The sequence below is a fragment of the Nycticebus coucang genome, chromosome 8 (genome assembly GCF_027406575.1).
Source record: "Nycticebus coucang isolate mNycCou1 chromosome 8, mNycCou1.pri, whole genome shotgun sequence".
Lineage (NCBI taxonomy): Eukaryota > Metazoa > Chordata > Mammalia > Primates > Lorisidae > Nycticebus > Nycticebus coucang.
This window is the reverse complement of record NC_069787.1, coordinates 28,948,798-28,974,172: the sequence shown is the minus strand read 5'-3', so window position 1 is coordinate 28,974,172 and position 25,375 is coordinate 28,948,798. Positions and strand designations below refer to the sequence as shown.

The 25,375-nt window shown below is 40.5% G+C and overlaps 1 protein-coding gene across 6 annotated transcripts in view; it reads right to left on the bottom strand.

Moving 5' to 3' along the window:
- Nucleotides 1-25,375, bottom strand: part of FRMD4B (FERM domain containing 4B) — a 455,009-nt gene that overhangs the window by 44,455 nt on the left and 385,179 nt on the right. For all 6 annotated transcript variants that reach the window (XM_053599743.1, XM_053599740.1, XM_053599739.1 and 3 more), the window contains 4 exons: nt 19,321-19,404; nt 15,329-15,394; nt 12,167-12,224; nt 9,071-9,157 (listed from right to left, as the gene is read on the bottom strand). In XM_053599743.1, the coding sequence (XP_053455718.1) occupies nt 9,071-9,157; nt 12,167-12,224; nt 15,329-15,394; nt 19,321-19,404 (295 nt within the window). The remainder of the gene's footprint in view (nt 1-9,070; nt 9,158-12,166; nt 12,225-15,328; nt 15,395-19,320; nt 19,405-25,375) is intronic.

The following is a 25,375-nucleotide window of genomic DNA, read 5'->3' as shown; positions in this document are numbered from 1 at the left end:
GTTTACATGAAGAAATTGTGGGTATCAAGACATGTGTATTATAAAAACCTGACCCTCTGAAATGATATCATCTCACCCAAGTTTCCTCTGTGGCTGAATCTCTAACTCCCCAGGGCTGCTCTAATGACTTCCTGTCAATACTCGTATCAGAGCACCTTTGAAGGATTTCCCTCTGCCAGCTGGTGACTGCAGTGATATTCAGCAATGAGGTACATAGCACTTTTTCTAAGACAAGTTTGTGAACTTAATTGTCCAAATTTGTATGTACTAGTTTAGGATCCCTGCAAATGCAATGGGATCAACGTATTTTTTTTTTTTTGGAAAAATACAGAATCACGTACATTATATTCTATTGTTAGAAATTTTTAATGATGGGCTCAGTGCCTGTAGCTCAGTGCTTAGGATGCCAGACACATACAGTGAGGCAGGTGGGTTTGAACCTGGCCTGGGCCTGCTAAACAACAATGACAACTACAACAAAAACTAGCATTGTGCTGGGCACCTGTAGTCCCAGCTACTTGGGAGGCTGAGGCAAGAGAATTGCTTAAGCCTAAGAGTTTGATTTTTTTGTTTTTTTGCATTTTTTTTTTGGCTGGGGCTGGGTTTGAAACCGCCACCTCCGGCATATGGGGCCAGCCCCTTGGGGTTGCTGTGAGCTGCGATGCCATGGCACTCTACCAAGGTGACATAGTGAGACTCTGTCTCAAAAAGAAAAAAAAAAAAAAGAAATGTGTAACAATGGATGAATTTGATAAATTTAGTTTATCACTAAAATCCTGCTACCAAAAAAAATCCCAATCCAGTCAATCATTGGTCACACGTATGCAGGGTGTACCCAAACATCAGCATACATAGGAAAATTAACAAACTCATATTTTATAGAATTTTGTAATGAATATTTTGTAAATAATGGTACGTTTAGCTATAATTTCCCATTGTATGTATGGCAACCTTTGGGACACCCTGTATAATAAAAACATCTTTAGTGTTTATACCTCTTCACAGAAATATTTTTCATTCTTTTTTTTTTTTTTGAGACAGAGTCTCACTTTGCCGCCCTCCAGAGAGTGCTGTGACATCATAGCTCACAGCAACCTCAAACTCTTGGGCTCAAGTGATCCTCTTGCCTTAGCCTCCCACATAGCTGGGACTATAGGCGCCTGCCACAATGCCCAGCTATTTTTAGAGACGGGGTCTTACACTCTTGCTCAGGCTGGTCTCGAACCTGTGAGTTCAGGCAATCCACCCACCTTGGCCTTCCAGAGTGTTAGGATTACAGGTGTAAGCCACTGCGCCCAGCCACAGAAATATTTTTCACAGCGCTTCATGTACCAGTTTCTTTTCTCCAAACATTCAGACTAGTCAACCCTATTAGAGCTACCTTTCCTTTTTCTTCATGTGCCAACAATTCCACCATGTGGTGAATGCCTAGACATACCATGCATAAAGGAACAGATTGAACGCTGGACATCTGATGGTTCTGCCTGCCCACCAGCCACTTCCTCTACTAGAAGCATTTTCCATTTCTCCAGGGAGCTCTCTTACTTTGCAGGCTCTAATTTTAATGGTGTCTTCCTAGTTTTTATAACATGCCTACCATCTTCCCACCAGCATACCCTGTTCTTCATGAGCTTCTTACCCTTCAGGTCTCAGCTTAAATGTCACCTTTCCCAGAGAAGCCTTCCCTGAACACACCAAATGCCCTCCCCTTCCTATTATTGTTTGTTTCCATATAATAATTAAAAAACTTTGTCTTTATTTCTCTGCTTGTTTCTCCCCAATCATCCCCCTATAAGACTTCAAAGGAAACAAAATACAGTATGACAGAATCCTTCATGATCTATTTTCCCTACTTCCTTTGGTAGTAGAACACCCTGAGCTGTGGCCTTGCCCATGGCATGCACCAAGAGACAATACTTTCCAGCCACCCTTGCAATTAGACTTGGTAAATTTATGAACGGTAAAAAGTCTTGCCTTGGACTCTTTTTTTTTGGCAGTTTTTGGCTGGGGCTGGGTTTGAACCTGCCAGCTCCGGCATATGGGGCCGGTGCCCTACTCCTTTGAGCCACAGATACTGCCCCATTGCCTTTGACTCTTTTTCCCACTTTCTTTACCAATCCTCAACCAATCTTCTGAAAGTTCTTTGTCTTCGATGAGCTGTTTAAAATTCTAATTATGATAAACTATAGGAGGGGAAGAGAAATACCAGGCTGCCCAGTATACACCCTGTATACTAAAAGTATGATGTGCAGGGGAAAACATCTACTCAGTGAAAGAACTCACTAACTCATCAGGTCCTCACAGTGATCTGTGAAGTAGACAGAGTAGACGGGATTATTTGGATTTAATAGTTGAAACAATGAAGACCCTCCCTAAAATGTTCAGCCAGCTGGTAAGCGGGCATGCAGAACGGGTTATCATTTCAAACCCACGCTGTGGGGCTGGAGTTCTACTAAAGACGCTTTTAACAATCAGACTGATTATCAGTGTGGCTAAAGCTCAGACAGACACTTCACCAGCAGGATGGACTTGTCTCTGGTCGACATTTTGTAATCCAGTCTTTTTCTTCCACACCTATTTTTTTAGTTATAATAATATAAAAAATACGACTTGTGAGCGCTTATTCTCTCCTACAGTTAACCTCATCTGGAATTTAAGCAGTGTTAGAGGTAGCTTTAATCAGGTCCATGGTGGTATGGTGGTGGCAGAAACACAATATTAGAAATGGCCAAGATGTCTGTGCTTAGGAAACTAAGCAAGGCACTGCCTTTAAAGAAAAGGCACCTGTAGTTTTATGATAAGGAAACAGGAAGACTTTTGTGTGTATTACTTAATTCATTTGGCTCTCAGCATTTGGGAATTCCAATCATTTTCTTTTTTTTTTTTTTTGAGACAGAGTTACACTTTTGTTGCCGTCACAGCTCACAGCAACCTCCAACTCCTGGACTTAGGAGATTCTCTTGCCTCAGCCTCCTGAGTAGCTGGGACTACAGGTGCCCACCACAATGCCTGGGTATTTTTTGCAGTTTGGCCAGGGCTGGGTTTGAACCCTCCATCCTCAGTATATAGGGCCAGCGCCCTACCCACTGAGCCACAGGCGCCACCCCCTTTTCTTTCTTTCTTTTTTTTTTTTTTTTGTAGAGACAGAGTCTCACTGTACCGCCCTCGGGTAGAGTGCCGTGGCCTCACACAGCTCACAGCAACCTCTAACTCTTGGGCTTACGCGATTCTCTTGCCTCAGCCTCCCGAGCAGCTGGGACTACAGGCGCCCGCCACAACGCCCGGCTATTTTTTTGTTGCAGTTTGGCCGGGGCTGGGTTTGAACCCGCCACCCTCGGCATATGGGGCTGGCGCCCTACTCACTGAGCCACAGGGAAGGCCCCAAATACCCCAGCTAACACCCCTGGCCACAAATACCCCAGGTGAGGAAGTTCATCTTGGGTCTTTCTTAGCATGTCATTACACTAAAAGATACTAACCTTGAAAGGCATTTTGTTCTACCAGAGACTACCTAGACACCTTGACGGCATGTCATTTCATTTCTCACGTCTGGCATCTACCGTGCTCTGGTTTTCCCAGGTGAAATATTTACTGGAGGGGTATAAATCTGTCATGACATATACTAACGTATGGCTTACTCACTGACCCACCATCTACTTCTCTGTGAGGAACAGACCTTGAAATACTCAGTGAATAATACCTAGAAGGCATACAAGGTTGCATTTTCTTTTTAAGGGAAACTTCATCAGTTAGTTTTTAAGTCTAACTGTCCTATGATTTTGAATTGAGTTCTGGTATGTTGTCACACGTTCCATAAGAGTTTGCAGTGACATTCATGCACAAAGGGAGGATTAAAAAGTAAAACCACACGCTTATGATCTGAATTTTTAATACCCCCAATTTTTGTGGTTTGTAGCCCCAGATTTAAGAATTTTCTCTTAATTTGGATCACATCTTCAGGTGTTATGGTTAATGAATTGAGAGGGCAAGGGAGTGCTTCTAAGTCTCTGAAAATTAAAAACTTGAGTTGTGGATTCTTAGACCACACAGTAGGGCTACGGGTTTGTAGCAGCAGCAGCATCTCCAACCACACAGTGATCCAAGAATATTTCTTTTATTGTCTTTCTCCCTCACTACTATTACAGAGGACTGTATCAGCCATGGTGTCAAATGCAACGTCATTTAGGTTTTACAACCACTCTAAGCAGTTGGTGGCACTACCATGGTACAGAGGAGGGAACTACTTTTACATGCCCAAGCTCACATAGTAAATAGACTGGAGAGACAGAGCTTGGGATGTCTCCTGAAGTCTGGCCCTATGTGCACATATCATTGTATTACCCTGATTGCAACAATTTACTGGCACCCTAGATTGGCAAAAAAGGTTGTAGCTAAAAGGCATTAAGAGCACTTGCTAGCTGCTCTGAAAGATAAATCAAATGCAATTTCTGATGTTCATGGTAAGTGAAGACTATGTTGAAAGGTTAAAAGGTCTCTGCTGACAGATCTTGGACCACTCCCTTTTCAAAATAGCCCTCCAGGCTGGGTGTGGTGGCTCTTGCCTATAATCCCAGCACTTGGGAGGCCACAGAGGATAGATTGAGATAAGGAGTTCAAGACCAGCCTGAGCAAGAGAGAGAGACCCCACCTCTAAAACTAGCTGAGCATTGTGGCAGGAGCCTGTAGTGTCAGCTACTTGAGAGGCTAAGGTGAGAGGATCACTTGAGCCCAAGAGTTTGAGGTTGCTGTGAGCTATGACGCCACCATATCCTATTGAGGGTGACAAAGTGAGACCCTATCTTAAAAACAAACAAAAAAACAAAACAAAACAAAACAAAGTCCTTCAGCACAGTCTCTCTTGGTAAATTTCCCCCCATTGGCCTTTAAACCATGCTATTATAATAAGGCTGAACATCTTAAGGCTTCCCATAACAAGAGTTCCTAATGAAACTCTTGTTTTGGGCGGCGCCTGTGGCTCAGTCGGTAAGGCGCCAGCCCCATATACCGAGGGTGACGGGTTCAAACGCGGCCCCGGCCAAACTGCAACCAAAAAATAGCCGGGCGTTGTGGCGGGCGCCTGTAGTCCCAGCTGCTCGGGAGGCTGAGGCAAGAGAATCGCTTAAGCCCTGGAGTTGGAGGTTGCTGTGAGCTGTGTGAGGCCACGGCACTCTACCGAGGGCCATAAAGTGAGACTCTGTCTCTACAAAAAAAAAAAAAAAAAGAAACTCTTGTTTTAAATTTGCCAATCTGACCTTCATTCCTCCCTGGCCATTGGTTAAGCTGTTGCACACACAGGTCCACACAAACAGCTGCAGCACCATCCTCCCTTTGTGAGGCAGTACTTTTAAATTATGCATTCTTTCATTTGTGGGCTGGGCCAGGACGGAGACTTGTGGAACATTCTTACTCCAATTAAACCCTTATGCTGTTTGGACACGAAAAATAAATGCAGCATATGGAGAAAACCCACTGTCAGATTTTTCACAGAAGAAAGGAGGAAGCAAACAATAGGACAGAGTGGGCACCCCCTCCAAAATAATGGAGAAAAAGAAGGCAAGAAGATGATAACACAAGAGGGCCTATTTATGGTCCTCTTTGAATCGAGTGGCATTAAAAATGAAAGAGAAAAACTCTGCAAATCAAAAAAAGGAAGTCATTTCTGAATCTTTATCTAGACTCTGGAAAGAACAAGCAAAACTGATTATGATTGGGTGTCAAGCAATATTTGCCAATTTCCATGAAACTGTAAATGTAAAGAGGGCCTGAGTCATGAGCACAGGAGAGGAAATTAACTGCAATGTTTACCGTGCAGATTCTGACTACCAGTATTTTGGGAGAATGCCTGGTTGCCTTTAGCGGATGCATTTACATTCTGTGGGAATCTCAATCTTATCAAGCCACATTAGCTAAGAAATCACTTATGAGTTGATTAAAGTTATATTTTACATGCAAGATTTGGAAAAATTAGAAGAGTTTTGAACGTTAATTCTTTCTTTCTTTTTTTTTTCCCGTTTTTTTAGAGACACAGTCTCACTCCTGCCCCAGGCTCGAGGGCTGTAGCATTAGCCTAGCTCTTGCTCAGACTCGTCTGGAACCCCGGAGCTCAAGTGATCCTCTTGCCTTAGCCTCATAGCTTGCTAGAATTACAGGTGGGAATTGCTGTGTCAGCCCTGAATGTTATTTCTTAAAATTCAGGAGAGAAATACATTAGCGAAAAAAAAAATACATAGGTGAAGTCAGCCCTAAGAAAACACTAGGAGCAATACTTTGGTCTTACAAAATAGACACAAACTATGAGTTAATGATTTGCCTTGTTGGGGTTCTTTATTCTGTTCCACAAACTTGCTCCACCCTTCCCCCATCCTCAATGGAAACAACCATAACATCCATCAAAAGAGAACTGGTTAAAGTATGTTTACCAATAACGGCACTCTACCGAGGGTGACAAAGTGAGACTGTCTCAAAAAAAAAAAAAAAAAAAAAGAAGGTTTGGTGCCCGTCACTCAGTGGTTGGGGTATGGCCATATACACCAGGGCTGGCAGGTTAGAAGCCAGCCTGGGCCTGCTAAACAACTACAAAAAAATAAAAAATAAAAAATAAAAATAGCTGGGCATTGTGGCAGGCCTGTAGTCCTAGCTACCTGGGAGGCTGAGACAAGAGAATCACTTAATCTCAAGAGTTTGAGGTTGCTGTGAGTTGTGAGCTGTGATGCCATAGCACTCTACCAAGGGTGACATAGTGAGATTGTGTATTAAAAAAAAAATAGAAAGAGTGCCAAGAAATTGGTTTATAAATGAGCTGAAGAAATACAACAAGGTATAGAATAATGTGTGTGGTTTTATCTCTTTGAAAAAGCTTGGGATATATAGATAAAAATCAAAATGAACCAGTATCATTCTCTTTTTTTTTTTTGTAGAGACAGAGTCTCATTGTACCGCCCTTGGGTAGAGTGCCGTGGCGTCACACGGCTCACAGCAAACTCTAACTCTTAGGCTTACGCGATTCTCTTGCCTCAGCCTCCCAAGCAGCTGGGACTACAGGCGCCCGCCACAACGCCCGGCTATTTTTTTTTTGTTGTTGTTGCAGTTTGGCCGGGGCTGGGTTTGAAGCCGCCACCCTCGGCATATGGGGCCGGCGCCCTACTCACTGAGCCACAGGCGCCGCCCAGTATCATTCTCTTAATAGTGTTTAGTTATCATGGGGGAAGAATGGGTATTGAAGACAGACTTCCTTCCCTAACCAATACATTTTTATAGTGTCTGACTTTTGATTAAAAAAAGAATGCAGCTATAAATAAAAATGATTTTTAAACATATCTGAAACAAATTGGATGCCCTTCATTTTTGGTTTAATTAAAAATTTGGTTTTAGAAGTAAAATTTCAGATAATAAGCAGGAACAATATTATTCACATTCGTCCTGGAAATTAAGTTAGTATTCCTTAAATTGATCTTGGTCACAGGGGTTACAAAAGCAAACTGCTAACTGTGTGACTGCACTGTAAGACCTGCTGTCTTGCTGGCCTGCTATCAGCTGCTGAATGATACTTTATTGTTTTCATAGCTAATTTGTGATAAAGAAGCCTCAATGCCCAGTGACTAATCCAGGAGAGCTGGATTGGTATTGTGGGTGGGAGGGACTTGTGATTTGCCCTTTTATGTCTGTGTCAGTTTTATATTTCACAAATATAAAATGGGAAAGGAGAATGTTATTTATTTTCATAACTCAAGGAAGACTGAGCATTGATTGAGGCTGCAAGACCACTTAGAAGATGAAGAGTGCTGCGGTATGATCCCAAGAATACTTTATGAAGAAAATGGCTGCTTTTCTAATAATACACATTAAAGCAAGAGACAGATGTAAATGATAAGAGTTATTTATTAAAGGTTATGATGTCAGGTTGTGATACCCCACAGGTAGCCTAATCATTAGAGGACTGTCTGGTCTGTTATTAGAAGCTATTGTTTCACTCCTGTGACTCCCAGCACAGCACAGGGAGAGTGGCAAAACCAACGAGGGTAGCATGAGTCAGTCTTTATGTCACTGCAATACTAAGGCGGCCAAGAGCAGCTGGATGACAATCTATGTGGATTCATCAATTTTTATATGGGCAAAAATATTATACATTTGTTCATGGGTCAAGGAGCAGCTTCATAGCCAAATTTTAAGTAGGAATTAATGTACTTTATTTACCTCTATAAATCCAAATCTCGTAGATCACCATCCTTTAATAAATAGCATGTAATTGATTTTTTTCTTTTCTTTCTTTTTTTAACAAAAAACAAACACATTTATTGTATAAAATTATGACACAGGCCAGGCACAGTGGCTCATGCCTGTAATCCTAGCACTCGGGGAGGCCGAAGTGGGAGGATGCCTTGAGCTCAGGAGTTTAAGACCAGCCTGAGCAAGAGCAAGACCCTATCAATACTAAAAATAGAAAAATTAGGTGGGCATTGTGGTGGGTACCTATAGTCCCAGCTGTGTGGAAGGCTGAGGCAAGAGGATTGCTTAAGCCCAGAAATTGGAGGCTGCTGTGAGCTAGGTTGACACTACTGAACTCTAGCATGGGCAACAGAGTGAGACTCTGTCTCAACAACAAAAAAAGAGAAACAAAGTAAATGATAGCAGCAGTAGTAGAAAGGTTACTTATAACTGTACCATTGAGAGATAATTAGCACCCCAAGTTTTGACTTATATCTTTATAATTCATCTAAATGACTACTTAATTTAAATATGTATAGTCTGAATATGTATATAAAATGCATAAAATAAATGGCATTATCCTTTTCATACTAACTTAAAACAGAAATCTGATGGCACATTCTTGATGTGATCAATATCCTTTTTTTTTTTGAGACAGAGTCTCACTTCTGTTACCCTGGGGTAGAGTGCTATGGTGTCATAGCTCACAGCAACCTCAGTCTCTTGGACTTGAGCATTGGGCTAGATACTGCACCATGGTTATTACCATAGAAGAAATGACCAGATGTGAAATTGTGTAAATGATGCATAAATTAGTTATAAAAAATATTTTACATTTTACATGTAAAAAATGTTTTACACTTACTTTCCGAGGTTTCACCTTATCTTGTAAATCATACTGGCCGATTCCTTTATAGCTGATTCCAAGCCACCAAGGAAGTCCTTGTTTATCCTGAAAGACAGAAAAGCTTGAAAACCAAGACCTAATTTTTAAGTCTTCCAGAAGTGAATTAATATCTACCCATTTGATCCCTTAACAAGTATGAACAAGTCAAAATAAAGCTGTCTCGGTAAATAAAACACTACTTAAAAACCTAACTTGTTATTAAAAAGCCTTGTTAGAGTCTTCAAATAAGATTTATAAGTCAAAACATAACAATGCTATTAATACCATCAAAAAGACTGAAACATTTCTGTTTTGATTGAACAGTTGGAGAGAAGAAATAAAATGTAAGTAATTCAATAAGAATTAATCCAGTAAAAGCCAATTATCCATTAGGGGGAAAAGAGGCTCTTTGTTCTCTCAATTAGTAACCAGTTATAAAAGGTTGGGGAAATTTCCAAAGAATTACCAAGATGATAAAAGTGGTCCAAATCCTAATGTGTATAATACAATTAACAATGAACATGGGAATATCAAAAAACCCTTTTGGAAATCTGCAATTCAATGACGGATATTTGAATAATTAGTTTGAGGTGAGGGGAACAATGTATTTTTTCATAGATTTATCTTTTAGGTCTTGCCACAACAAAGGATGATTTGCATATACACATATGCAAACCAGAATCGGTAGAAATTAAAGTTAAATTGGTACTCGCAAGTATTTATTAACTAATTCTCTACCACTTTGAACTGTACAGAGATGTAAACACTGTCATAATGTGAAAAGTTACTCAAGAACAGATCAGTTATAAAATTATTCCTCTTTCAAACAAATCTCCCTTCTTAACACTATGCTTTATCCCTCAGCATCATCTCAAAATATTTGTCAATCTCTCTTTGCTTATAAATATTATGAAAATATGATGTAAATACAAACCACACTGATTCAAAATTGGTATTGTACATCCTTTGGAAATTTTAGCATTTCATGAAGCTGTTAAAATAACACTGGACTGCATGTTTCTCATAAAAAAACACTGGCAGCTGACCACTTGGTCGTGTTAGAAAGGTGGAAAAGAGAAAAATTGGCTTGGCAACGGCCTACACACATATGAACAAATGCTCATCATCCTTAATCATCAGAGAAATGCAAATCAAAACTACTTTGAGATATCATCTAAGTCCAGTAAGATTAGCCCCTATCACAAAATTCTAAGACCAGAGATGTTGGCCTGGATGTGGAGAAAAGGGAACACTTCTGCAGTGCTGGTGGGAATGCAAACTAATACGTTCCTTTTGGAAAGATGTTTGGAGAACACTTAGAGATCTAAAAATAGACCTACCATTCGATCCTACAATTCCTATACCCAGAAGACCAAAAATCACACTATAACAAAGATATTTGTACCAGAAGGTTTATTGCAGCCCAATTCATAATTGCTAAGTCATAGAAAAAGCCCAAATGCCCCTCGACCCACGAATGGATTAATAAATTGTGGTACATGTACACCATGGAATATTATGCAGCTTAAAGAAAGATGGAGACTTTACCTCTGTCATGTTTACATGGATGGAGCTGGAACATATTCTTCTTAGTAAAGTATCTCAAGAATGGAAGAAAAAGTATCCAATGTACTCAGCCCTACTATGAAACTAATTTATGGCTTTCATATGAAAGCTATAACCCAGTTATAACCTAAGAATATGGGAAAGGGGGAGAGGGAGGAGAGGGAGGGGGGAAGATGGGTGGAGGGAGGGTGATTGGTAGGATTACACCTGCGGTGTATCTTACAAGGGTACATGCGAAACTTAGTAAATGTAGACTATAAACGTCTTAACACAATTAACTAAGAAAATGCCAGGAAGGCTATGTTAACCAGTGTGATCAAAATACGTCAAATGGTATATAAAACCAGTGTATGGTGCCCCATGATCGCATTAATGTACACAGCTATGATTTAATAAAAAAAAAAAATTGGCTTGGTGCCTGCCACACACACCAGGGCTGGCAGGTTGGAACCCAGTCAGGGCCTGCCAAACAACAATGACAACTGCAACAAAAAAATAGCCAGGCATTGTGGCGAGCACCTGTTGTCCCAGCTACTTGGGAGGCTGAAGCAAGAGAATCGCTTAAGCCCAAGAGTTTGAGGTTGCTATGAGCTGTGACGCCATGGCACTCTACCTAGGGTGACATAATGAGACTCTGTCTCAAAAAAAAAAAGAAAAGAAAAGAAAAGAAAAAATTGGCAAGGGTGGGGCTGTATCAAAAAGTGATCAATCTGCAATCTTAGGACTAAGCAAGGTCTTGGGAATACACTTGAATGTAACAAGTATTTTGCAAAAATAATGTGCTTTATAATTTGCTAAAAATGACAAGACATAATTGGGCTTTTGTATATTAAGGAAATCAATCCTATTCTAAATGCTACAATTTTCTAGAGACAATTTTACATATATGCATATTGATTTATGTGATTTTAGAAACCTGGTGTTTTACTCTTGTAAAATATATGGACATATTGACCCATGAATGGACTAGCAAATTGTGGCACATGTATAGTATGGAATATTATGCAGCCTTAAAGAAAGATGGAGACTTTACCTCTTTCATGTTTATATGGATGGAGCTGGAACATATTCTTCTTAGCAAAGTATCTCAGAAATGGAAGAAAAAGTATCCAATGTACTCAGCCCTACTATGAAGCTAAATTATAGCTTTCACATGAAGGCTATAACCCAACTATAGCACAAGACTATGAGGAAAGGGCCAAGGAGGGGGAAGGAAGAGGGGAGGTTAAGAGGGAGAGAGGGTAATGGGTGGGGCCACACCTACAGTGCATCTTAGAATGGGTACAGGCGAAACCTACTAAAGGCAGAATACAAATACAATAACTAAGAAAATGCCATGAAGGCTACGTTGAACAGTTTGATGAGAATATTTCAGATTGTATATGCAACTAGGACATTGTACCCCTTGATTGTACACAGCTATGATTTAACAATTAAAAAAAACTAAAAAAAAAAGAAGAGTTAAAATATATGGGCATTATGAAGGGTTAGTCATGTAAAAGTATTTACCTTTACTGCATAATAATGGACTCCATATGTTGGCAGTGCTTCTACTATTTTCATATACCTATGGGAAATGAATATATATCATAATCCCATTAGAACAGAACCCTTTTGGGAAAAGTGATTAAAAAAAAAAACCAATTTGTTTCTACTTTCCTCATTATAGCCATGATTAATATTTTTGACTCACGTAGAAATAAAATAAACCATTCTGGGGAATAATATATTGTAACTTACCCAAATGGTAGGAAGTTGCTAATCGACCCACAATTTCAAAAAGCTAGAGAAAATGTTTTCTTCTGTACATTACGATTTTTTTGGCTTAGAAATACACTGTATTATAGACCCAAATTGCACCTATTTTTTAAAAGTAAGCACCTAATAATATAAACAATAACAATCTACTTTTGGGTCATGCTCACAAGTAAAAACAATAAAGGCACTCTAAACACTGTCAAAACTCTTAGAAAGCCAGGGGAGATGGCTTATACCTGTAATCTTAGCATTACAGGCTGAGGTGGGTGGATTGCTTGAGCTCAGGAGTTCGAGACCATCCTGAGCAAGAGCAAGACCCTGTCTCTAAAAACTAGCCAGGTGTGGTGGGTGACTGTAGTCACAGCTACTTGGAAGGCTGAGGTGAGAGGATCACTTGAGCCCAAGAGTTTGAGGTTGAGGTTGCTGTGAGCTACGATGTCACAGCACTCTACTGGGGGCAAGAAAGTAAAGCTCTGTCTCAAACAAACAAACAAAAAAAAGGGATGAATTTTGTAGTAGGTAAACCTATCTTTAAAAATGTCCCCCTTAATAGCCGGGCGTTGTGGCGGGTGCCTGTAGTCCCAGCTACTCGGGAGGCTGAGGCAAGAGAATCACTTAAGCCCAGGAGTTGGAGGTTGCTGTGAGCTGTGTGAGGCCACGGCACTCTACCAAGGGCCATAAAGTGAGACCCTGTCTCTACAAAAAAAAAAAAACAAAAGAAAAAAAAAACAAAAAACAAAAATGTCCCCCTGCTCGGGCGGCGCCTATGGCTTAAGGAGTAGGGTGCCGGTCCCATATGCTGGAGGTGGCGGGTTCAAACCTAGCCCTGGCCAAAAAAAAAAAAAAAAAAGTCCCCCTGCCCAAAATAAAATCCTTCAGAGAAATTATTCTTCCTTCTTCCTCCACTCCATTAAAGTATTAAAGATTCAACTTTAGCACTGCTAACTTCTGATTTCTGCCTTGAGATCACAGAAGGTGGTATAAAAGTGAGATTAGAGGAAAGAACTATGAGTGTGAGGAAAATCACACACTGCTAACCTCCTGCTGACCGGGAGGTTAGCAATCTCCAAGTACTTTGTTCTCACACGCTCTATGCTACCCTTCACAGATGTTTAAACTTCTATGGTAATAAAAGTCACTCTACCATTACTATGGCAATAGTATACTTAAAAGATTTGTGGCTGGGCATGGTGGCTTACACCTGTAATCTCAGCACTCTGGGAGGCTGAGGCAGGAGGATTCCTTGAGCTCAGGGGTTTGAGACCAGCCTGAGCTAGAGTGAGACCTTATTTCTACTAAAAAGAGAAAAACTAACAGGGCATTGTGGCAGGTACCTGTAGTCCCAGCTACTCAGAAAGCTGAGGCAGGAGGATCAGTTGAGCTCAGGGTTTAAGACCAGCCTAAGAAATAGTGAGATCCTATATGTCTCTACTAAAAATAGAAAAATTAGTCAGGCATTCTGGAGGATGCCTGTAGTCCCAGCTACTCGAAAGGCTGAAGCTAGAGGATCACTTGAGCCCAAGAGTTTGAGGTTGCTGTGAGCTAGAATGCCACAGTGCTCTATTCAAGGCATAGAATGAGACTCTGTCTCAAAAAAACAAACAAATGAAATACTGAGTTTGTTTCTATCATTTAAAAAGTTTAACGTAGCAAGTGAAATGTTCTCAATAAATGGGTGGTAACTCTAAGTCAGTGGTTCTCAACCTTCCTAATGCCACGACTCTTTATACAGCTCCTCATGTTGTGGTGACCTCCAAACATAAAATTATTTTTGAAATCATAAAATGCAGAAGTAAGTCACCTAGGTTTGCTCTTGGTAGCATGATGAAACAGATTATCCAACACCAACACATTATGTGTGTTGTCACAAATAAGGCAAGCAAGTACAGCCTCCAGATAGGTTTTGTTTGGCTCATATTATATAAATTTTCTTAAAATTACTTCCCAATGTTTAAAAAGGGTATTTAAAAATCTGAAGTTCAGCCAGGCTCAGTGGGTCATACCTATAATCTTAATGCTCTGGGAGGCAGGAGAGGGTGTACTGTTTGAGCTCAGGAATTCAAGACCAGACTGAACAAGAGGGAGACCCTAACTCTAGTAAAAATAGAAAAACTCTGGGCATTGTGGTGAGTGCCTAAGCTACTTGGGAGGCTGAGACAAGAGGTCACTTGAGTCCAAGAGATTTAGGTTGCTAGGAGTTATGATGATGCCACGGCATTTTAGCCTGGGAAACAGAGTGAGACTCTATCTCATAAAAACAAACAAACAAACAAAAAAAAAACAGGGCAGCACCTGTGGTTCAGTCGGTAGGGTGCCGGCCCCATATACCACGGGTGGCGGGTTCAAACCCGGCCCCGGCCGAACTGCAAAAACAAACAAAAAAAAAATAGCCGGGTGTTGTGGCGGGGCACCTGTAGTCCCAGCTACTTGGGAGGCTAAGGCAAGAGAATCGCTCAAGCCCAAGAGTTGGAGGTTGCTGTGAGCTATGTGATGCCATGGCACTCTACCTAGGGCCATAAAGCGAAACTCTGTCTCTACAAAAAAACAAACAAACAAACAAACAAATTTCCAGCTTCTCTTGCAAAATAGAGGATCCAACAGTATTATGCCTGAATTCTGAAGCTAAGTAACCTTGCCTCTACCCAGAATGAAAGCTTTCCCATATGCCACAGTCCCTGGCATTTTCTATTGCCCTACATCTGGTCTGTATTTCTCATTTTTATTACCTTCCTGACACTGGTAGGTATCTGAGATGATGACATCAATGTATGGAACGACCCAAGACCTTTTCTAATTCGTGTAATACATTTCTAACCAGATAAGTACTATGCACATGAAATCCACACAACAGAAATCATTTCAAATGTCATCTTCAAATGGGAGACTTTAGCAAGAGGAAAGAAAGACACTTACTGAACCACGGCTTGACCCCGAGTCAGGCCTTTGATTTTCAAATAGTTCTCAATTACCCTGTCCTCACTGTAAAAAAGGAAATGAAAAATATGAGGTACAAATTCAATTTCCACATTATCAGGGGACTCGGAAACGTGACAAGGAAGGCCTTCACCAACTTGTTTGGAAGATAGAGTCTACTTGACACTTGTTTTTGTAAGACACAGATTCCTGAACTTTAGACATTTGACTATTTCCATTATGATCTTTAATTTATACTTTATATGTTTTCCTAATATATTAAGATTTCATTTTATTGTTATCTCTTTTTGGTTTTTTATTTTTGGCAAGAAGAAGCAATGGAGTAATAGCTTATTAGAGGACAGTAAATCTTCCAATACAATGGAAAGGGTCCCCAATGGGTTGCCTATTTAATATTTTATTTTATTTTATTTTTATTTTTTTTTGTAGAGACAGAGTCTCACTTTATGGCCCTTGGTAGAGTGCCGTGGCCTCACACAGCTCACAGCAACCTCCAATTCCTGGGCTTAAGCGATTCTCTTGCCTCAGCCTCCGGAGTAGCTGGGACTACAGGCGCCCGCCACAACGCCCAGCTATTTTTTGGTTGCAGTTTGGCCAGGGCCGGGTTTGAACCCGCCACCCTCAGTATATGGGGCGGGCGCCCTACCGACTGAGCCACAGGCACCGCCCTATTTAATATTTTAAAAACATAATTTATGGGTGGCACCTGTGGCTCAAAGGAGTAGGGCGCCAGCCCCATATACTGCAGGTGGTAGGTTCAAACCCAGCTCCATCCAAAAACTGCAAAAAACCAAACAAACTAACAAACAAAATAAACATAATTTAGGGCAGCCCCTGTGGCTCAGTGAGTAGGGCACTGGCCCCATATACCAAGGGTGGCGGGTTTGAACCCTGCGCTGGCCAAACTGCAACAAAAAATAGCCGGGCGTTGTGGCGGGTGCCTGTAGTCCTAGCTACTTGGGAGGCTGAAGCAAGAGAATCGCCTAAACCCAAGAGCTGGAGGTTGCTGTGAGCTGTGACGCTACAGCACTTTACCCAGGGTGACAAAGCGAGACTCTGTCTTTAAAAAAAAAAAAAAAAGATTTAGACTGAGCAAGGTGGCTCATGCCTGTAATCCGAGAACTCTGGAAGGCCAAGGCAGGTGGACTGCTTGAGCTCAGAAGTTCTTGATGAGCCTGAACAAGAGCAAGAGCAATTCTATTCTACTAAAAATAGAATATCTAGCTGGTGTGGTGGTGCATGCCTGTAGTCCCAGTTACTCAGGAGGCTGAGGCAAGAGGATCACTTGAGTCCAAGAGTTTGAGGTTGCTGTGAGCTATGATGATGCACACTCTACTTAGGGTGACAGAATATGACTCTGTCTCAAACAAACAAAAAAACATTTTTTTTTTTTTTTGAGGGGGACAGAGTCTCACTATGTTGCCCTCGGGAGAGTGCCATAGTGTCACAGCTCACAGCAACCTCCAACTCTTGGGCTTAAGCGATTCTCTTGCCTCAGCCTCCCAAGTAGCTGGGACTGCAGGCACCTACCACAATGCCTGGCTATTTTTAGAGATAAGGTCTCTTTGTGGCTCAGGCTGGTTTCGAACCTGTGAGCTCAGGCAACCCACCAGCCTCCCTCCTCCCAGAGGGCTAGGATTATAGGCACTAAGTCACTGAGTCACTCTGCCCAGCCTAAAAAAAACCCCATAATTTACTAGAAAAGGAAACAGAATATCAACTTCTCCGATGGAAAATTATTTTTTGCCATAATTGGATAGAATACAATAGATATAAAATAAACTCTTTAAATTTTAGTTGTAATACATTGTTCAGGAAGTTTTGAGCCTAAGGCTTATTTTTTCTTTGATTAAAACCAGAGGATCAGGCTTGGTGTCCGTAGCACAGTGAGTACGGTGCCAGCCACATACACCGAGGCTGGTGGGTTCAAACCCGGCCTGGGCCAGCTAAACAACTGCAACAAAACTGTGTGGCGAGCGCCTGTAGTCCCAGCTATTTGGGAGGTTGAGTCAAGAGAATCGCTTAAGCCCAAGAGTTTGAGGTTGCTGTGAGCTGTGACACCATGGCATTCTACCAAAGACATAGTGACACTTTGTCTCAAAACAAACAAACAAAAAGCAAACAAACAAAAAAAACTGGAAGATCAGCAAGTGGTAGACCTTACCAAAGGCGACATAGTGACATTTTGTCTCAAAACAAACAAACAAAAAATAAACAAACAAACAAAAAAACTGGAAGATCAGCAAGTGGTAGACCTTTTCTCCTTGAATTATTCAAAAAAATTTAAAAAGAATTAAAACTGCTTCTAAGTCTGTGTGCAATCTAAAATACTCCATCACAACTTGCATGCACACTGCTTTAGGGGACAAGCCTTCCTTATTGTCCTAAGGTAATAAAACTGTTGGCTGGAAAGAAAAGTACTAGGCTGAGGCCAGGCAACCTTTGACATCATTCGACTATCTCACCCTACTTTTAAATAGACAGCTCTTCTAGTCATATCTCGAGTATGTGTCATGTGTGACCCAGAAGAGTAAATATTTTTATTTCCATGTAACAGTCATCATTAGTAATCAGCCATTTTTTCTTTTTTTTTTTTTAAAGAAACTATCACACATGCACAAATAAAAAATAAACAACGAAAAAAGAAAAAACAGAAGAAACACAGAAAAAAACAAAAAAAAAGGAAAGAAAAAGAAAAAACAATAAAGAAACTACCACTTTACTATGAATTATTCAGAAACTTCAGGGTCAGGATCAATGAAGCCTCAGTACTCATTTTCACTATCTATTTGGGAAATATATTCCAACTTTCACATTATCAGTGCTGATTTTTCTTGAAAGGGGGTTTAAGAAAAGCTATCAATATTGAATCTTTATTTTGTAAACATTTAGTGGAAAAGAAAGCTGTCTTCATGATCAAAGGACTGAAACCAAGGAGAAGAGTATATTTAGTGAGAATAGAAGTCTTTTCAGGGAAAAAAATAAACTACTGTGTCTAGAAAAAACATAGGATGGAAAATGAATACTATAGAGTCATTAAGATACAAACAACTAAACTAACTCAAAATATACAATGATCCAAGGTAAAAGGATTGCTTGAGCCCAGGTGTTTGAGGTTGCTTTAGTTAGACTGAGGCCCTGGCACTACTCTGCCTCAAAAATAAAAAACAAACAAACAAACCAAAAAACTGTAAAATCTTTGTGTCTGTGTTTTTATGTGTACATATATATGTCTTGTGTCTGTACATTGTCTACATGGTATCAAATGACATGATTAAACATGTGCTTATAAATTAAGTAAATGCAATGAAACACTTAAAATACGTATATACAATGATATCTGGCTATAGTGGAAAACTCTGGTTATTAGGGAAACTTCTGAACAAAGAAATCTATATTATACGACACACATATTGCATTCTGCTAGAAAAAGGCTACATTACAGTGACTGCACATATACTGAATATATGTTCACCTAAAAGCATATGATACACATTTTAAGCTCTTGAAAGAAAGAGCACATTACCTCCCTTTGTAAATGACTGCAAGTCATGTCTAGGTATAATGATCTAGGTATAGACCAGCAAGCTTTGACTAAATCAGTGTTTTCCAACCTTTTTTTATCTCACAACACACTTGAACTTATAGTGAGACTTCTGTGGCACACTTAAATTATGTTGATTAAAAAAAAAAGAGTTAAAAAAATACTTAATGTATTTTGAACTTCTTTCAAAAATAATTTAATTGATCTTTAAAAAATCTTGTGGCACACCTAAGATCCTCTCACGACACACCAGATGAAAATCACTGCAAGATTCTTTCACTGAAGGGTCAAGGTCTACCTATAGTTATTTGGATACATTTGACGGACAACTTGATAATTGTTCTCACTTGAATTTATTTAATTTCCTGAGAAGGGTGCTCAAGGGAGGCTAGGATAGCAGGTCATCTGTTATCTTGGTTTAGCTTACCAGTAAGCAAGGGACGGATGCTCCTGAAGAGTTTTGGTTGGAAAGGCTGGCAGTGTCTTTAAGTCTTTCCTGGCATTTTCATCACTAAAAGGAAATATAATACAGTAATGTCAGGCAATATTACTTAAAAAGTTATCCAAGCTGGTCACCAATGAATGAAATATGTAAAATAACAATTTACAGCAAGCGGGGCTCTGTCAAAATGTTGTCATCAACATACATAAGGTTATGGGCTAACTAGAAACAGTCCCCATATTTGGCAACAACATCATATATAATGATATTTTGAGGTCTATAATACTCTATGCGTCTATTTTGGTACATAACTATGATTGTAATTGGACATTTACAGATTGTATTTTTATACATACTTCACATTTCATTATCTACTTTTGCCACATTCCTATAGCATCCTTCTAATTTTCTTTATTTATTACATAATATTTATCACATTAGAATATATGTTATCATGAAACCATTCATATATGTCACTATTCTATTTTTCGTAAGTATCATAGATATCACTGTAATAAAAAATGTACTTAGACCTTTCTATTACTCTTTTATAATTTCTTTACCATCCTCTGAAATATAACAGACTAAGTCAGCCTCTGTGGAAACCTTTTAAATAGAGGATAACTGAAAAATGCATTTCTAATGCACCGACTGAACTACAATGAACTACAATGTACCTCACGTACCATCATTAATTGCAAAATGGCAAAATCCAAGAGAAAGATGTGGTTAAACTTAAAAAAAAAAAAAATGAACAGGTAATACAACCTACTCAGAGTTGGTCCTGTACTGTAAGAAAGAAAATACTCCATCTGCCCTGAGTATTTTTTTTTTCTTTGAGACAGAGTCTCACTCTGCTGCCCGGGGCAGAGTGCCGTGGTGCCCTAGCTAACCACAACCTCAAACTCTTGCGCTTAGGTGATCCCCTTGCCTTAGCTTCAGGTATACCTGGGACTACAGGTACCCGCCACAATACTCGGCTAGTTTTTTCTATTATTCATTCATTCATTTGAGATAGAGTCTCACTCAGTCACCCAGGGTAGAGTGCTGTGGCATCATAGCTCACAGCAACCTCAAACTCTTGGGATCAAGCAATCCTCTTGCCTCAGCCTCCCAAGTAGCTAGGACTATAGGCGCCCAATACGACACCCAGCTAGTTTTTCTATTTTTAGTAGAGATGGAGTCTTGTTCTTGCTCAGGTTGGTCTCAAACTCCTAAGCTCAGGCAGTCCACCTGCCTCAGCCTCCCAAGTGCTAGGATTACAGCAGTGAGCCACTGCGCCTGGCCTTACCCGAAGTATTTATAGTCTATGAAGAAACAAACATGACTCTATTAGAGACTGGAATAAATACGTGAAAAAGCTACTCCAAATCCTGATCCAGCTGTGCAAAGTCTTCTCCTCCTCCTTTCTACCTCTTCTTATCTTTACCAACTCTTTGTTGAAAGGTTACCAAGAGCAAGGCAGCATGCAACACGCTTTTGGGGGCATTATTTACCTTCCATAACGAGCATTCACATGTGATAGCTGCTGTTACCATCCAAGCTTTATAGGTAAGAGTGTAAGGTTTGGAGAGGTTAAGTCATTTGGTCAATATCTCACAGCTACTATGTGTATGCAGAAGAGCCAGAGGCAACCCAGTCCATTTGGTTCAAAGGTTAAGTTCCCAACCACTGTGTTATACCAACTGCTTCTCAGACAGACTCCCCAGTGCCAGGTCCTAAAGCAGTGACATGAATATTCTCAACTCTGGAAATGCACAGCTACCCCAGTTACAACTGAAAACACTGACAAATTAGGATTAAAATCCATCACTAACACATTTTTACATTAGCTTTTCTAGGGTTTGCTCCAAAGTGAATCATGATAGTGAAGTAGATGTGCCCCCAGCTGGAGGACCCAACACTGAACCCAAGATGTATTTCCCTCTAAAGCCTTTACCCAGCACTCATAGATCAAGCGCTACAGATCAAACTGGGGAATGGCCATGCCATATTAGAAACTGCTCGCTCCAGGTTTGGTTTAAGTGGTTCTCCTTCCATGCCTACAGAGTTTGTTTTTTGGTTCTAGCTCCATTCCTGACCATGCCACAGGGCAATGAAGTGAGCCCACTGAACAAACGCTTCAGGAAGAACAGATAATGAGAGATAGAGTGTCACCTAGCTTGGACACACTATAATTTGTACTTGTCAACATTACATTTCAAAATCAGGATTGTGGCCCTTCCTAATGGTGAAAGATTTAGTTTTCTAAATGACTACAGGAAATAAAAAGTCAGCTGGCTCCTGTTCTTATATAAGAATAAATCTCTCTATTCATTTGAAATCGGAGCAGTAGGGCTTAACCACACTGACAGTCTTGGGAAACTGGTTTGGGCTTCCTGAAAATCAAAATATACCACAATCCAATTTATTCATATTAAAGGTCAACTGTCAACTCCCAGTATTAATATTTATTTTTCTTAACAATCTCTTATGCTTTGTCCTTCATAGCATATTTACTTTTAAAGGAAGTTCGCTTGGGATTCTTTTTTAATGAAGGAAAAATAAATATATTTTAAAAAAATACAAACTAAAGGCATCACCTTTTGAGACAGAGTCTCACTATGTCGCCCTGGGTAGAGTACCATGGCATCACACAGCTCACAGCAACCTCAAACTCTTGGGCTTAAGTGATTCTCTTGCCTCAGCCTCCCAAGTAGCTACAGACACCTGCCGCAATGCCCAGCTACTTCTTTTTGTTGTAGTTGTCATTGTTGTTTGGCAGGCCTGGGCTGGGTTTGAACCTGCCAGCCCTGGTGTATGTGGCTGGTGCCCTAGCCGCTGAGACAGGTGTTGAGGCAGGCATCACTTTTTGTTATGAATCGTCCCCACCAACCACATATATGTTGCTGTCTTTGGGATTCAGGTGAAACTTATAGTCTCTGTCCCAAGAGACTGGGCTGTCCCAGCCCAGCATTCACCTATTCGGATTACAGTTAATTTCATGGCAATCAAGATCTCACTAGATTAGAAGTTGCTGTTTATCATATTTATTGATTTAACAAATATATATAAGTATATACTACGGGCCTGACATGTAGAAGTGAGTATCAAATGATGGAATTGCTTTTAATCTATACAAATGCAGTCAGCCAAAAAAGAGAGGAGAGAGGGCAAAGAAGTGAGAGAGAAATTTTATCCATCATTCTCTTCAAGAAACTCATGATTGAGAATAAGTACAAAATGGGAGACTTGAAGCCATTGCCCTTTACAATAGTTTTTAGTCTTCTTCTCCTCAAAGCACAAGCATCTCACAACATGGGTATTATTCTAGTATTTAAGCATTTAATATATGTCCACTAAATACCAGCAACTTCTACATTTAGTGCCTAAGATATAGCTGTGTGTTTCAATTGGAGAAAAAGACTGTGGTAGGTTTACTGAAAGATTGATTCTAGACTTCAACATGTCATCTTCTCAAGAATTTTCAAGAGTAATTTTAACTATACACAATTAGAACCTACTCTAGTTAAAAGAGATAATATGTTATCTGTTTACAAATGCTGGCTGAATAAATCAATAAATTACCAAAGGTTAATCATGAGGCAGCATCTTAAACAACAATGAATATTCATTAATAAAGGCCTTTTGGACCACCCTGAGCAAGAGCAAGACCCTGTTTCTACAAAACATAGAAAAAATAGGGCAGTGCCTATGGCTCAGTGGGTAGGGCGCCAGCCCCATATACTGAGGGTGGCGGGTTTGAACTGCGACAAGCATTATGGTGGGCGCCTGTAGTCCCAGCAACTCGGGAGGCTGAGGCAAGAGAATCACCTAAGCCCATGAGTTGGAGGTTGCTGTGAGCTGTGACGTCACGGCACTCCACTGAGGGCAACAAAGAGAGACTGTCTCAAAAAAAAAAAAAAAAAAAAAAAATAGAAAAAAATCAGCCAGGGCATTGTGGTGGATACCTGTAGTCCCAGTTACTAAGAAGGTTGAGTCAGGAGGATCGCTTGAGTCCAGGAGTTTGAGGCTACTGTGAGCTAGGCTATCACCACAGCACTCTAGCCAGGGAAACAGAGTGAGACTCTGTCTCAAAATAAAAATAAAAAAAGAAAGACCTTGGGGATACTAATGAATTACAACTAAAATATTCAATAATGGAGAAGGGGCTTACAGATCATTTTAAGGAGGATTTAGAAAACTTTAAAAGAACTACACTTAAATAGATGAAGCATGAAGGGGTTTTTTAGGGCAGTGAAGTTATGCTGTATGGTAATGTTTTAGATATAGGACATTATGCATTACACCCATAGTTCGGTGGGTAGGGCGCCGGCCAAAAACACCCAGGCTGGTGGATTCTAACCTGGCCCAGGCCAGCTAACCAACAATGACAACGACAAAAAAAAAATAGCCAGGATTTGTGGCGGGTGCCTTAGTCTCAGCTACTTGGGAGTCTGAGGCAAGAGAATCGCTTAAGCCCAAGAGTTGGAGGTTGCTTTGAGCTGTGATGCCAGGGCACTTTACTGAGGGCGACATAGTGAGACTCTATCTCAAAACAAACAAACAAACAAAAACTTACAGAACTGCACAAACGCAAAGAGGAAACCTTAATTTCACGGTAGACTCTTGTAACAAATCTATTACACTAAAGCAAAATATTAAGAACATAGTGTTTGTGTGGGGGGGGAAATATAGGAACTCTTTGTACTTTCTGCAAATTTATACCTGCTTTAAAAAATAAAGTCTATCGGCTCAGCGCGTGTGGCTCAAGTGGCTAAGGCAACAGCCACATACACCTGAGCTGGCGGGTTCGAATACAGCCTGGGGCCCGCCAAACGACGGTTGCAACCAAAAAATAGCCGGACGTTGTGGCAGGCACCTGTAGTCCCAGCTATTTGGGAAGGTGAGGCAAGAGAATCGCTTAAGCCCAGGAGTTGGAGGTTGCTGTGAGCTATGATGCCATAGCACTCTACCCAGGATGACAGCTTGAAGCTCTGTCTCAAAAATAAATAAATAAATAAATAAAGTCTGTCAAATCAGAAAAAAGAAAGCTTCAGATTAGTGATTCTCAACTAGGGTAATTCTGTCCCTCAGGGGAGGTTCAACAATATCTAAAGACATTTCTGATGGTCACAATTAGGAAAGGCGGTATTACAGGTCTTCACCAGGACGTTGCTATACATCCTACAAGGCAGCTCCCAACAAGTATTATCCTGCTCAAAACAGCAACAGTGTTGAGACTGAGTAATCCTGCATTAGATTATAAAAACTCAGAATTCTACTCTAATCCTTTTTTTTGGGGAGGAGCGAGGGGAGACACAATCTAACCCTGTCACCTCATCTAGGTGCAGTGGCATCATCATAAGTCTTTGCAACCTCCAACTCCTGAGTTTAAATGATCCTCTTGCCTCAGCCTCCCAAGCAGCGGGGACTACAGGATCACAATAGGATGACACAGCTAACTTTTCTGTTTTTAGTAGAGAAGGGTCTTGTTCTTGCACATGTTGGTCTTAAACTCCTGAGCTCAAGTGATCCTCCCACCTTGGCCTTCCAGAGTGCTAGGATCATAGGCATGAACCACTATGCCCCTCCCTCCCTCATTCTTTTGCCCTTTCCTAATGGCAGAAACGTAGAGACGTGAGAAGTTATCCTGGACTATGTGAGGGGTAACGATACCCCAGGAACGGTGGAGCAGGACAAGAAGAAACCTCTGACTTTTATGTAAAGAGGAATCACCTCAAATTGTGACCTCCATCACACACAGTCAAATCTATATCCTAATAAAAGTTCAAGAGGGCAATGACCTCTTCCTCACAGTTCCCCTCACCATTCCCCATCACGGCCCCATGTCTGAAGCTGACTTTGACTTGCCAGTTTTCAGCTGGCTTACGCAGTTGATTTTCTAACACTTCTCTCACTTGCTCCCATTAGACATCTGCATCTGAGATCTCTCATATTTACATTCTCAGTGACATCAAAGAAAACCGCTTCAAGTCTAAAAGATACACTTTAAAAATGTTAGGAGCTTGGCACCCGTAGCACAATGGTTATGGTGCTG